The sequence below is a fragment of the Mycothermus thermophilus genome (assembly GCF_041956435.1).
Source record: "Mycothermus thermophilus strain CBS 625.91 unplaced genomic scaffold VTJ04scaffold_3, whole genome shotgun sequence".
Lineage (NCBI taxonomy): Eukaryota > Fungi > Ascomycota > Sordariomycetes > Sordariales > Chaetomiaceae > Mycothermus > Mycothermus thermophilus.
In genome coordinates, this window is record NW_027191429.1 from 2,197,755 (window position 1) to 2,212,321 (window position 14,567).

The 14,567-nt window shown below is 56.9% G+C and overlaps 4 protein-coding genes across 4 annotated transcripts; 2 read left to right on the top strand and 2 right to left on the bottom strand.

Moving 5' to 3' along the window:
• Positions 1 to 484: 484 nt before the first annotated feature.
• Positions 485 to 3,498, bottom strand: VTJ04DRAFT_4912 (uncharacterized protein; the record flags this gene model as incomplete). Its single annotated transcript, XM_069362970.1, has 4 exons — positions 485 to 2,631; positions 2,694 to 3,053; positions 3,118 to 3,245; positions 3,344 to 3,498. 4 exons carry the CDS (start codon positions 3,496 to 3,498, stop codon positions 485 to 487), a joined length of 2,790 nt encoding a protein of 929 aa, XP_069219863.1.
• Positions 3,499 to 6,017: 2,519 nt separating this feature from the next.
• Positions 6,018 to 6,476, bottom strand: VTJ04DRAFT_4913 (uncharacterized protein; the record flags this gene model as incomplete). Its single annotated transcript, XM_069362971.1, has 2 exons — positions 6,018 to 6,280; positions 6,470 to 6,476. 2 exons carry the CDS (start codon positions 6,474 to 6,476, stop codon positions 6,018 to 6,020), a joined length of 270 nt encoding a protein of 89 aa, XP_069219864.1.
• Positions 6,477 to 10,724: 4,248 nt separating this feature from the next.
• Positions 10,725 to 13,225, top strand: VTJ04DRAFT_4914 (uncharacterized protein; the record flags this gene model as incomplete). Its single annotated transcript, XM_069362972.1, has 2 exons — positions 10,725 to 10,797; positions 10,866 to 13,225. The coding sequence occupies 2 exons, from the start codon at positions 10,725 to 10,727 to the stop codon at positions 13,223 to 13,225; spliced, it is 2,433 nt and encodes an 810-aa protein (XP_069219865.1).
• Positions 13,226 to 13,274: 49 nt separating this feature from the next.
• Positions 13,275 to 13,532, top strand: VTJ04DRAFT_4915 (uncharacterized protein; the record flags this gene model as incomplete). Its single annotated transcript, XM_069362973.1, has 1 exon — positions 13,275 to 13,532. One exon carries the CDS (start codon positions 13,275 to 13,277, stop codon positions 13,530 to 13,532), a length of 258 nt encoding a protein of 85 aa, XP_069219866.1.
• Positions 13,533 to 14,567: the final 1,035 nt, after the last annotated feature.

Below are 14,567 nucleotides of genomic sequence, written 5' to 3' on the forward strand. Positions count from 1 at the left end.
GGATGTCAGGTTTACTTCCATAACAACACCTACTTTACCTGCCGTCATCTCCCACCAGCCATGTCTGTCCAACAAGAAGCGACTAACAACTATCTTTCCAACTCCAATTCCAACTCCAGCCTCCTCAACGTGATATCATTGTACATTTGGTAAACAAAAGCAACCTCCAAAAAGAAAAGCGTTTCGCCCACCAAAAGAGTGTTACTACAACGACTATCTTCTTTGGTACTCCAAAAAAAAAAAAAAAATACCCAAGTTCTGCCCCAAACCTATCCTACCTCCCATTCATAGCTCCCAGACCAGCTGATCCCTTTTGCCCCGTGATTCGTATCCCAGAATGAAAATCGCAACTCCCAAACTCCGCGCTGGTATTCAATCCAAGAAACAGCAAAGGGAAAGAAAGAAAGAGGAAAAACGAGGATGACAAGAATCAACCAAAATCATGGCTATGATATATCATTCCCCTCCCATAACATCCAAACCATCAAACGCTTCCTCTCCTGTCATCCTCCCAGCTATATCTCTTTTCAGCCACCTGCGGAACGTGGATGAGCTCCGCGCCAGTCTCGATACGCGCAGGACTCCTGGGCATCTCGTTCTCCTGGCTCGACTCGGCATTGCGCTCATCCGCCACGACCACCGTCGGCTGGATCACCGCGCCCTCCGCCTGGAGACGTGAAGTCTCCTCAACCGTGTAGTTGCTGCCCAAGGTGGACGTGGAGCCCTGGGTCGGTGAGCGCTGATGGCGCGGACTATGAGGGAGTGGGAGGTTCTGGGCCTGCAGGAACGCCTGTCCCTGCTCGGCTGCCGACGGGCTCGGTGGGGCTGGGGCAACGATCCGCGGTATTGGCGGCCGAACGCGCGCGAAGGTGAGATTCTCTGGTAACGGGCCCAGGCACACGACGCGCGACGGGTCAATAGGAGTCCGCTGGACGGCGGGAGCGGGGAATGTCATGGAGGGGTGGAGAGAGGTTGGAGATGCGTTAGAGCCGGAGTTTGTAAGGGACGATGGCGTGTAAGTGTTCGGTGCGTTGGCGGAGTGTGGTGTTGTCGGGGATACGGGCGAATGCGGTGACTGAGGTGAGACGGGCGAATTGGGATTGGAACCTGTGTTCGACGGTGCCTGTAGGTACTGCGATGGAGGCATCACTGTCATGGGCGAGGGGAGGTCGAAACCGCGGTTCCAGTCGCCGTGCGGTGTCATCGGAGAGGGGAGGGTACCCGGGATAGAGTTGCTGTTTGCATATGTCGGCGAGGATGCTGGCGAGGGATCGTCTGATGGTCGGTAGTGGGGGACTGGGCTGACATCTTGAGCAGATTTCTCCTGCCCAACACCCGGAATGGGTACGGGGCTCGGAGTGTAGGTCGGGACTGGTCCCTGCATCATCCGGTCCAGTTTCCGCCGCTGGATCTCGTACTGAGTCAGCTCCTGCCCAGCCTCGACGACGATATCGGTATCGTCGTCTTCCCCAATGTCACGGCTATCGAGCTCCACAGGTTCCGGTGGGACCTCCATCTCGAACACCTGATGTTGTTCGTCCGCCGCAACCTCGACCGGTTGGTTGCCAGATTCCTCCTCGCTATCAGTCGCCGCGGGTTTCCTAGACCGCTTCCTCCGAATGATCCTGGTAAACATGCGCTTGACTGGGCTCTTCGGTTCATCGTCCTCCTCTTCTTCCTTCTCATTTACCGCGTTCTGGGGCTCATCCTTGTGTTCATCCTCTTGGCCGTCCTTGTCGGTCGACTTGGGCTTCCGCTTCCGAATGAGGAAGAACCACGCAACAAGGGCTATGAGGCTCCCCATAATAAAAGCGCCGATCGCAATTCCAGTCTTTTGGCCACCGTTGAGTCCGCGGGAGGGTGAAGAGGATTCCTCAGCGTCGGGCGAGAACTTGGGATATGGGCTATCGGACGGTCTCGTAATAAGTTCGAGTGAGTAATTCTTTACGGCATTCTCGGGAAACTTGGCCTGATGCAGCGAGAAGGTGGACCTGTCGTAGCTCGTAATCATGTATGCCTCCTGCATGAAAGCTCTACCAATGATGTATTGGTTGCCGTTCACCTCGGGAGTAGATCGTTTGAGGGGGAAATAGGGGACGCTCGTTTCACCCCACTGGATCACGTTTCTGAAGGGGTACCGCAGGACCTGAGCGAAGGCGGCTGACGGGAAGGTAATGTTGACGACCCCCGGGGCGTTCAGAGGTTCGCCGAAATTGTCCGCGTTATGATAACTCGAGAGGGTGAAGGTGAAAGAGAGCGGCGAATCTCCCTGCCAGGCCTTGTACTGGGCACCATCCTTGAAAATGTATACGCCCAGTTCCTCACTCCATTTCAGGTTCAGGGCCGCAGCGAAGCGCTCGCAAACCTCGGTCGGGAGCCACAGGAAGGGCGTCGAGGTGTCGATGATGGCGATGATGGAGTCGTCCATAGTCACAAGCGGGTGCGCCGTCGAGGACCAATTTTTGGCGGGGGCATCCTCGATGGTCGGAACCTGAGCGGTGACTCCGCGGAGTCGCACGACAGGAATGCGCATCACAGGGTCAAGCGAAAACTTGACGTCGTGGGGTTCGAAACGCAGCGTGTCATAACCTCCCAGAGTCAGGGACGCCACGACGCCCTTTTTCTTGCCGTCTGAAATGTCTTGTTAGCAAAACAACAGATTGGTCTGGCTGCACCATGTTCTCTGATCTTACCATTGCGGTAATAAGCCCCAGCCGTGTATCCGTAGCTATGGCTTGGGATGGAGCCATATGACTGGGCGAGTTGTGAAATAAAAGGGTTGGTGAGTTTGTTGCCGAATTTGCCCCGGGTAACGCCAACCCCAACAAAGCCTTGGTAGTAGTTTGTGTCGTTGATGGCGGCAATCAAAGCGCCATCGACAGCGGTCGTATAGCGAGTGACGGTGTTCACAAAGGCGATCGTGTCCAAGCCATAATCCCCATTTCCTTGCATCCCCGTGTAGTTCATTCCCAACTGCCACTGCCCCAATGAGCGCCATGTCTCGGACACTGTGTAGTTGAACACGCCACCACGGGCATCAATGCATAGTTGAACTGGAGCACGCGTCAGTACGAAATGGCTCCGTGAAAACCTTCGTCATTACACATGAGGACTAACCTGGGCTGCAGCCGCCACTCGAGATGACCCATATTTCAGATAGAACCGTGGCGACAGTCAGGTAGACGATCTGCGCAGGTGAACCTACGAAGAAGGCGAAGTGAGACCAATCGCCGTCGATACCGTACCTAGGAGGCTGGTGAGCAAACCCGGACATACAACGAGTGGTGGACAACAGAAGGGGGATCTCCTCGTGCCGCCATCCCAATGCGTCGGAGCAACATACCACTCGCCGGAAGGCTGAATCCATAATGGGCTGCCGATTGGCGGATCGGTAGTGGTAGATGATGGGTCATCGACAGCAGCGACGAGGCGCGACGCGAAGAGCAGCAGCAGAACGTCACGGACAAGGACGCTGGCCCCGAGGAGAGGAAGGCGCATTGTGTTGAGCAGCCCCCGGGCCGGACGTTGGGCGACGACCGGGCGTTCTGTTACCAGAGGAGGGGACCCGGGAGGCTGGCGAGGCCGGTTCGGCGTGCCATCAGCTGCGGGAAAAGCGTGCGGTCAGCGAAAATGATGAGCCGATGGAGATGGACGTCGCGGGAGCACGAAGCCGGGGCGATGTGGACAGAGAAGACGGGACTGCGTTGTCGACGAGGGGAACTGGTCCCAATGGCTTTTCTCACTTGATGCAGCCCGACCCGCAGCCACGGGCGAAGAACGGAGAGCAAGGGGCGCAAGAGAGATTGGTTGGGCCCGTACGCTGGCGAGAAGAATTGGACCAGAGGGAGCCAGACGTGTGATGGATGACTGTCTGGCTATGTCTGCTCTGGATGTTGCTCGTCTGTTGTTGGTGACCTTCAACTGCGAAAAGTCGCGGCACACAAACAGCACAGGAGACAACGACAGCGACAAGACAACACAGAGCGAGAGCGGGATGGGGGGTTGGAAGGGAGGAATGGGGCGAGATGGCCCCAGGCATGCGGGTGCAGCGTCTCGTGGAACGAGGAATGCAACGGCGGGAAATACTCATACAGCCGCGAGGTCAAAACGGAACCATTTTTGGACGCGCAGCCTAGCGAAGCGCAACCTGGAACCTTGGGACAGACAGAGGGAAGAGAAAAAAAAGCGAGTCAAGACAATGTCTTCGCCTGCCTACCTACCTTGGGATTTTCCTGGGGGTGACAGCTCCAAAGCAGCGGACAATCCACGGGAGGAAAATGATCAGCGAAGTTGCACTTCAGGCTGAGCGAACAGTCCAGAGGATAAGCTGAGGAGGAATTGGTAGCGGCCGGAGGAGGATGGTAACGTTGGGGGCAGGCGGGGGAAGAGAGGGCTCAAATCAGAACATCTCTGGCCGCAAAATGTAAGGTAGGTAAAGTTACTTAGTAAATTTGCCCAAAACGAAGATACAACCCAGCACAAAGCACAAAACAAGCCAACGCAGGTGGCAGAGACAAAATGCCGATCTGCGAGATCTGATGATGGCATAAAAACGAGAGACTTCCCCAGTTGTGTTGGATTGGCTTGACCTGGCTTGACACGGCTTGACCACGAAGGGGATAGGCCCCGTCGAGGTTTGGAGGTCAGTCGGGCAGGTGCGAGGGGACCCGGCTAGCATTTGGCAACGGACAGACAGGAAGGCAGGGCCGACGCCCACTGCACAACGCCGCAACGCTTCGCACTAAACTCAGGAAGGCAGGGCGTCGAAGCCTTGGAACGATTCCCTGCTTCTCTCCTTCCCTGCCCCGGACGATAAGGCGTCCTTCGCAATCGCCCAGACCGAGGGACGGGACACGGGACCCCTGAAGCCGAAGAGAAGACGGACGATCTCCACTTTTTCCCCCAACGCAAGGGCTCGCACAGCAAGGGCTGCCCCGGGCCACACCAGACCAGAAGCCACCCAGAGCGGGACCTCTGCAAGCCGACATGCGCATCCATGGATGACAGAAACACTTGACAGCTCGGCGTCTTCTGGTCTTGCACGTTTTCTTCGCATGCGCAGAGCAGATCCATGGGAACGGCGTCTTTTTATTCAGCAAGACGAGAAGCGTGCATGCGCCATCTCGCGGGGCCGCTGCGATTTCCTCCGAACTTATGTCGGCGAGGCTGCTTGTGTTATCGGCAGTTCGGCTGCGCTGGGTTGGCCGTGGGCAAATTAGGGAGGTCCTGTCAGCTCGGTCCCAAGCAAACGTGGGATTGTCAGGCGGAATCGCGGGGAACGAGCACGACGCCATGCGACACAACCACGGCCTGTACCAGACTTCCCACGCCTCTGTCTAAGCTCCAGAGCCACGCGTCGTCTTTACTCTGGGTCTACACTGCACAAAACACACAACGATTGTTCATCATTCATCATCAATGGCAACAACAGTCAGGACGCAAGCTGTGAAGACAAGCTTTTCTGCCCACCAGCCCCCAACAACGACAAGCACGTGGTGTTCGATGCGGCTAACTAGCGCAAGTGGCGCCCCGATATCCCGGGGCTAAGGCTCTGCGGCGCTGGGCCGCTGGGCCCCTGGATCTCGAATGGCTGAGATTCAGTGAGGGTTGGGGCCTGTGCTCTGTTTCTGTTGCGTTTCGTGGAACCAGGAACGACAAACTGACGGCAGGGTGGGTTCGTCTGGTGCGCATCAAATCCCCTCCCATGGATCGGCCGCCCTAGGTGCGTCGACGAGGCCAAGACTATGCATGCACTCCAGTCTCCCCAGACGGGAAGTTCGGGCAAGCAAACCAACCTTAACTTCGCGGGGAATTGGCAACGCAGATGCACAGTTCGTCCTTGCATTTGATGAGGACCAACCCGAATACCTATTGGCGCTGAAGCTCCCGAGCCAGGTATGAGTGTCCATTCATCAAATGGATAATAGAGCAGTTGACGTCTTCTCTCCATCCAACTCCACATTTTTCTCTCCCAGCTCCTGTTGCTTCCCTATGTCACACAAGGGGGGATGACGAGTTCAGCTTGCAACACTGATGGGGAAGCGAGAGGTTGCGGGGGACTCGCTTGCAAGTCGTATGCCGCGGCCAATGGCACCAGAACTGCCGGGAATGGGAGCAGCAGGCGACGGTGGTGGTGGTGGCGAGAAGGGGAGGGATTCGGAATCGACAAGAGCGCGTCTCCGGCGTCTCGACGAGAAGGCTGTCCAACCACTGAGACACTGAGCATCGGCTCCGTTGATGGACGGCCTTGGTTCCCTTTTCGTCGTCGACGACGAGTCGTCTATGCAATGAACGGTCTCAAGAGCACATCAAGCTCTGTGCCCGCGAGACATCTGTGACACAGAGCAAAGACATGCTGATAGCAACAACCGGCAGGTACTGAGTAACTAGCGCACGAATCGCGGCAGACCGGTCGCAAAGTTCCTCCAAGACTATGGGAGCTCGTTCTTCAATCTACTCGGCGATATACCAGACATATTGGGCCAAATATCTCCAGAGCACGGCAGTAAAGTGTTTGCCCAACTTCCCCTCTCGAACAATCCTCTCGACGCGCAGCAAGACTGGTGGAAATCGAGACAGAGAGGATTCCTGAATGGGCATGAGGGATGCGTCGGACACGGCAGGAGTTAATATACTTCACCAGTGACCGGGCCAGAACACTTTGGCTAAATGCGACACGCATATGCCTCCCCCAATTTTCCCGGCGCAACCCATACACGAGATAGTCGTCACGGTAGTGGTTGACGTCGATGTGTGGCAAAAACGGCCACCACATCGACAACGGTGCCGGCGATGGCAAGCTAGAGAGCTTTTGTTCTGAGACAAGGCAGGTTCGAGATTTCCTCACGCTCGGACACCGGCATTCCTTCACTGACATGCCGTCGCTGGCGCGAGTCCAACCTCACTCATTCATGTCTTTCGGATGTCAACCGCGGCATACTCCGTCTGACGAGCAGTTTCCATGAGTATTGCTTGACTGGCAAGACAAAAAAGAACAAGCAAGGTCGCCTGAGGCATTCGTAACGGTCTCTCTCACAATGGCCAGAGCCACAACTGAGAACACTTCCTCTCCGACGACTTGCTTCGTCGCTACCATCCCAAATCCAGTCGCGATGGCGGCCCGCTAGGTTGGTATGAACTCCATAGTGGTTCTGAAAGCCACAGGAATAGAGTTGCGAATTCGAGGCAGAGAAAAAAAGATTTCCTCAACAAATGTGTTCGCCGTTTTTTTTTGTTTGCTTGCGCTTGTGGCCAGGCGGTGTCCACGGGCCAGTAGGCCCGCTTGCGCGGCCAACGTCTCTTCGGGCGGCAAGCGTTTGGTTGAAGAATGGATGGATGCTACGTCTCGTGAGCTCTTTTGTCACGGTAGAAAGAACGGTTCCATGGCTCCTGTTCGGATCGTCTTCCAAAAGTTCCGAAACCCGCTGCGAGAATCGCACGGTAGCGCTTGTGGTTGAGTACCGACTGAGAGGATATCCTTACGTAGGTGTTCCGTACATTCCCAGCTGAGGTTTCTGTTTCTCGTCCACAGAAAACTGGGCAAACCGAGGAATGAGGTGGTGTGGTCTGTGGTGTGAATGTGTCAAACGGAGTCCACACCCTGGCTCAACGTGAACAAACCACACACGGCCGTGGATCTCTCAACGCCACCACACATCTCGAAGAGAGGGAGCCATCTGGTGAGCAGATCGAGATGCAGTCAGGCCAGCCCCCAAAGCCCCTCCCCCGGGTTTGCTCTCCGGGTCCATGACAACGATTGCCGATGGGGCAACGTTAAGTAACTTCCGACGGAGCTGTCAAAATGCTGCGCTAGGTGCCCCCCGGACATCCTCGTCCAAGAAAAGAAGCATGAACTCCTGTCATGGAATCGAGATTACATCCATGCTAATGATGCCCGTGGATCGTGAAACCTGACTCCTGGAAACACGTCGATCCTTCTGACGAGCAGTTGGCGAGAAGGCTGAGCCACAGCCATGGAACCTCACAGACGCAAAGCATGAAGCGTGTGTGAGAGAGGAGGGAAACATATCACGGGAGTTCTCATTCACCCTGTTTTGTTCTTCGGTCAGAGACGCAAAGCGTTGGCTGCCAAGACCCAAACGATGCTCCGTACCTAACGTTAACGGAGGACCTGGCTCCATGTTTCCTGTCCTCGGCAGTCGATGACGCTGGGTTCCGTTACACTGAACCACCTTCTCTGCCGGTCGACGAGTCGTCTTTCGGCGGGAACCTGGGACGCGCTTCCGCCCGCCAGCTTGCGAGGTACCGTGGAACCATGCGTTGTAGTACAACAGAGCTGTGTGAGGACTTCCAGCCGCGGCCTGCCAACTCCGTTCAGGTTGGTCATTTCCGTTTTCCGACAGATGAGAGCGCGCTCTCGATGACAATGGATATGAGGACCTGCGCGTATCCGAGATGCCTGACCTATGAAGTACATTACCTCATGTTTGTGTACGAGAACAAGAGTGGGAGAACACTGGCGCAACCACCAGTCCCCTCAATACAGACCTCCACGATAGTTACACGTGTGCATGTGCGCCGCGATCAGCGCAGGTGCAGGAACAGGATTCCTACGACATACGAAGCCCACATTGAGCGGGCCACAACTCACAACCCACAAAGCCGCAGCAAGCAGGCCAGATCTCTCGCCGATCAAGCAGACAAGCCCTGATGCCAAGCCTTGCGGGCGCCGCGAGATCTCCCTCCCCACCAGGTCCCTTGGCCGGGAAAGGAAGTTCGTTGTTCCCCTCGCCTAGGTGTGTTGGGCCAGAGGACTGCGGTGGGCTGGAGCTGAGCTGCACTGATAGGCGAGGCTGGAGCCCATGGGCCGGCATACGAAACGCCACCTTCTGCATTCTGTCTGGGCGATGGATGTGGGAAGTAGAAGAAAGAAAAGACCGAGTGCGTGCTGTTAGGATTTGCTTCCTTCTCTCACCTCTGTCACCTTGCTGCGTTGCTCACTCAGACCGTCAGCAGGTTCCGTCAAATCGGGATCAACACAACTGCAGGAAGCAAAGGATGGAAGAGAAGGATGCACGGACGAGGGGCCCTTGATCGGAATCACCCAACGTTCGCTTTGCCTTTAACGGAGGAGCCGGGGCATCCCTGCGCATGACAGAAGGTTCTCCGCAAAACCCCTGGGTCCTTTCCTGTCCTCCTTCCCCTGGGGCCAGTCCGTCTCGGCCGCTTGGCAACGTAACCCCAATCAATTTTTCCTCTTTCCTTTCTCTCCGGCTCCATCTTTTCTCGCTGTTCTTGCCGTGTTTTGAGGGTAAATTAGCAAAGGAAGATCGAGCGAGCCAACGGATGCAAAAACGGTGGGGTGGAGCAGAGAGAAAGAGGTAAATTGAGTGCGCGTCTGCGATGCGTGTTCGATGTCAGGTTGTTGGTTGTGTGTTTGCGCACAGAGCAGACCAACAGACCGGGCCTGTTGAGTGGCCGGCATGCGACATAGGTAGAGGGAATTACACGAAGTATGCGACAGGACGGACCCGTGGCACACGACACACGACGCAAGAATAAATTGAATCGTCCCACAGAGCCACGGGTTTTCAGGCTCAAAACACCAATTGCGCTGCACCTCCGTTCTCCGTTCAACAGCAGCATGTTCACGGTCCCTCTGCCCGAAAATGGAGCTCCCGTCCGTACCCCGGAGTTTTTTGGTTTGCTTGCTTGCCAGAGTTCACTTGTTGGTTCGCTAACAAGTAAACTGCTTGGCCCAAGCTGCCGCGTAACGTTCAGACGTTAGCGCTAACGGGGGGTGGGAACGTGGAACGGCACCACCGAGGCCGCTGGAGCTCGACGGAGCTGGGCCCTTCCTGGGGCCGACCGAGGGGAGACAAGGGAGGAATTTTGTACAGTAGCGGACGGAGGTCAGGTAGGGTTGAAATTGATTGATTGCCATGGCACCGCACGGCACCGCATGCCATCGCATGGCATCCTCCTCCTGACTTTATGTCGGACGGAGTAACGCAGCATAGAGTACCACTTCGCACCACGACATAGTTGCTCCGGACCCCATACACTAAACCTACCTGTTGTGACTCTGTTACCTACCATGCCCCGGCCGCCTTCGCTGCTCCATTTGCTGCTCCATTCACTCCATATCCCGCCGTCATTAACTGGTAACGCCGAGCTCCTGCGTAGCAGTTTATTCTGATGGACAGTGGCTCCTCCGGAGTGGACGCCGCCCGTCGCTCGTTTCCTGCCATCTCGCTGTCTCGGATCTGGGAGGCGGACATTCCATCTCCCCGTCCAAATTCCCGGCAATCATTCGCTTCGTCGTGCTAGTATAGTGGTACCGGCTTGTCGGTTGTTGTCCTTGTCGACACGGAAGCATTTTCGGCCACTTTCACTTTCTCTTTCCCTTCACTCTCGCTCTCTCTCTCTCTCTCTCTCTCTCTCTATTCTCTCTCGTTTCTCTCTCACCCTTGCATGGTGTTGCTGCTGCTAGCAACCGCTGCGACTCGCTCGACCCAGAACACCGGTCATTGCTCTCACCGTCCCGTGATGCCCATCGTTCGTCGCGATGGTGACGGGACTCCGGCAATAACAGCATCATTCTCTGGGCTTGTGGCGGCTCAGATGCCTAGGCGAGGAGGAAAGGGACTCTGCTATTACAACAAGGACGACTATCATCAGGACCCGAAGTTTGTGACGGAGAAGTCGGCGGCGCACCACACACACCAACGACGAGCTCGTCTTTCCCCCGGCGCCGCGCCAGCATGGTCGGGGGCAAAAAAGTGCTGCTCTCCATTGCAGTGCTCTCCGGACTGTGTTTCGACAACGTCCTCGGAGGTCAGGATACATTCCCGCTAAACCTCTCGGTCTAAAGTGAGGAGGCGTTCACTGACAATTCTCAACAGGTCACATCAAACGTCAGGATGGAGCCGGTGCTTCATCTCAGGAGGAGGTTGTCTCCCCAATAGCGCCCGGGGAGCCGGGGAGCACGGCAGGAGGAGCAGGAGGAGAGGGGAGTTCATCAGAACCATCATCACCAACTTCACCATCCACCACGACAACAACCACGACACAAAGGGTACCACCGGTGATACCGACAGGGGGACCGATAGTTTTGCAGGCTACCAGTTCAGTGAACGTGGCTGGAGGAACGTCGAGCCAGTATGTTGTTCCGGCGGTGTGGGGGGCGGATGGAAGTCTCACGACCGACACCAATGCGCCCACGCGGACGGTTGCTCCGACCGTTCCCACGGTCGCTCCCGGTACGGGGACATCAAGGGTTCCGCCGCCTTTCGAGATTCCTTCGACCAGCGAGACGGTCCGGGCACCAACAACACGTGCAGGACCTCCGGTAGTACCCACGGCCGGCAATGGAGGAGGAGGAGGTAATATTGTTGTAAGTTTTGATTTTGGGAACCCCGGTGGGTCGACCGATGATGGGCAGAGCCAAGCCACGAGCATCACTTTTGTCGGCGGCGGAGGGAATCAGCAGTATTCTCCGGACCAGACCCCGTCGTCGACTGCGGCCGAACCATCCGAGTCCACCGCACCCCCGGGCGACGAAAACGGCTCAGGAGGCAACGAGCCTCAGAACAACCCCCCAGCACCACCACGCCCACGACCTTCCAACACCAAACCACCAACCCTCCCGACCAACCCTGTCACGGTCGATCTCACTGAGACCATCGACCTGGGCTTCCCATCCACCACGCCTACGACCTTCGTCACCTCGACTCTGCCGGCGAACGAGACCTTTACGTATCTCCCTTCCCAGACGGTCAGCTACTGCCAGGAGTCGGATCTCGTGGCGCCGACGTACTGGTCCGTTGTGTACACCAGCACCATCACTTGGTACGGCCACCCGGAGGACTACACGCCGCCGTTCCCGCCGCTCTCGCTTCCCGGACCTACCGCGTCATGCGTGATCCCTCCCGAGCCGCCGCGGTTGACCATCTGTGCCTCGACGGGCACCGATGCCAAGTACCGTACATGTATGACGACGACGTCGAGCTTCAGCTACGGCGTTCAAACGAGCTGGCAGCCCGTCTTCCTCACCACCACCGATAAGAACCCGGCCGTCGTCTTCACGACCATCAACACCCCACGCTACGGTGTCAGCCAGGCGCCCCAGTCGCAAGCCGACCACGCCTCGCCAACCCCGGACCCTACCGGTCAGAACCAGGACCCTCCTTCCTACGACTCTTCAAGCCGCGGCCCGCAGGCCATTACCACACCTGCTGCTCAGCCGCCTGTCACCACCCCGATTACCGTCGCCGTCCAACCCACCGCGGTCGTCATCAACGGCCGAACTATCTACGACAACCCCGGCCAACCGACGCAAACCGTCGTTGTCGACGGCCAGACCTTCACCATCGACCCCACGCGCGTCGTTGGCGGAGGCGCCACCGTTGACCGTCCGGCTGCCACCGGCGGTGTCAACCTTCCCACGCCCACCAGCACCAGCCTCGACGGCGTCCCCATCACTGTCTCGTCCAGCACCATCGTCATCGGCACCTCCACCGTCAAACTGCCTCCACCACAAGCCAACCAACCCGGCACGACCACGATTGTCGTGTCCAGCCGCACCTTCACCGTCGGGCCCAGCACCATCGCCGGCCCGTCGCAAACCCTCACCCTCCCTACCTACCCCCGCCCGACTGAGGTCGTCACCGCGGGCGGCGACCTGATCACCGCCATCGGCAGCACCGTCATCGTCGTCCGCAGCACCACCTACACCTACAACGTCCCCGGAGCGGCCGTCACGACCGTCACGGTCGACGACGGCGTGGTCCTCACCCTCGGCCCGGGCGGCGTCACCGCCTCGGACGGGCAGGTCCTCACCGTCGGCGGCACGCACGCCGCCTCCCCGACCGAGACGCAGTACGCGGTCGTCGGCGGCGCCACGCTCACCAAGATCGGCGCGTCGGTGGTGGTGGTGGCCGGCACGACCTGGACGCTGGGCACCGACCCGGCCGCCACCGCCACCACGACGGTGGACGTCGGCGGCACCAAGGTGACCATCGGCCCTTCGGTCGTGCAGGTCGGCACGATGACGCTGGCGCTGCCGTTCGGGCCGACGACGGTGATCATGCCGGGCGCCACGCCGAGTAGCGGGGCGAAGGCGACTGCGGGGAGCAATGGGGATGGTGAGGAGGGTGGGGAGGAAGAGGGTGAGGAGGACGCCGCTGGGTCGGTTAGGCCTTGGTTGCTTGGTGTTGTGTCAGGGGCGGTAATAGCGGTTGTTTTGAGCGGAGGCATGATTTGAGTTGTGGGAATTACGTGTCTTTTTTTTATTTTGTGTTCCTTGTGATGAAATGAGAACGAGGAGGTTGGGTATAAGGTGGGCGGCTTGGTCGGTCAGTTTCTCTCTCTCTCTCTCTCTCTTCAGTCGGGTTGGGTGTTTGCGGCGGTGGGGGAATAGGGGTGTCGGTGGTTGTTTTTTCTACACACACTCACCTACCTATGAGTGCTCCGGGGGCTTTGTGTGGATGGATGGGTTATTAATGGAGTTTGGGACTGGCGTAAGGAGTTGGTTTCTATTGTGTGGTTTTTTCTGCTTGTTATCTACCTGATCTACCTCGGGTACCTACCAGTCTCTCTGGATCGATGTTGAGTAGTTGTTTTATTTACTAGTATGGTTCGAGTGAAGAGAAGAGAGAGCAATGGAGAAAAAGTCTAGTGTTTTTGGTGTTGTTTATCTTGCGGAGCTATTGTAATCTTATTTTTGTTCAACGTTCATGTTGGTAGTAGTGGTGGTCACAAGAGGAAGGGGGGACGGCGGGGTTGAACATGAAAATGGCATTTCTTGTATCATAGTAAAGCCATCATTTGACAATCCGCATGTATAGGTACAGCTACGTTACTTGTGTGTAGTGTCTTTTGCTCTAGGTTTTGTGTTCTGACCGGTCCTGGCCAGCCAGAGATAGTGTGTGTGTCTTGTTACGCTTGGCTTGAACCCTGCTCTACCCGCCGTCCCTTGAGGATCAGACCAGATATCCCAACCGTTGCGGCATAGAGGTGGCCACGGCATGTTGGCCTCTCCATGAACCATGGCCCTCCATCAAGACTCAAGATGAAAACTTGGCCATTCCCGGCTGACAAGCACGGCAACTTTCTCCCTGTCTCTCTCTCGGTCAACCCATCCACTCCAACGGGACCATTGATCCGGCCAACCCGAAGCTCCACGGCGGGAAATCTTCTGGAACATGCTCAGAATCCCGCCCGGGCTCATATCAGTGTATTAAAGTGGACCCTTTCATCAATCCTCTCGCACCCGGTTCTTGTTGTTCCCCATCCTCTGGGCGCCCGCTCCCGTGTCCCCGTCCGCAGCCAACAGCTTCGCTATCAAAAAAATTTCATTCAGGCTAAACGTGATCGCCGATACATGACATGAAATGCCGAGGTTTTTCTTCTTCATAGAACAAAGGTACTTTCATAATTTCAGTTCCCGTCAGCTTGATGAAGTGTCCAGCCACACGCACACAAGCAGCCGTCCTTTCTTTCCCCTCCAGGACTGGAGCTGTTGTTGGTCAAGAAGAGGCCAGGGTGTTGGGGTTTCTAAGCAAGCCCAGCTACCTCAGGTTCTTCAGCAGAGTAAGGTTCAGTCT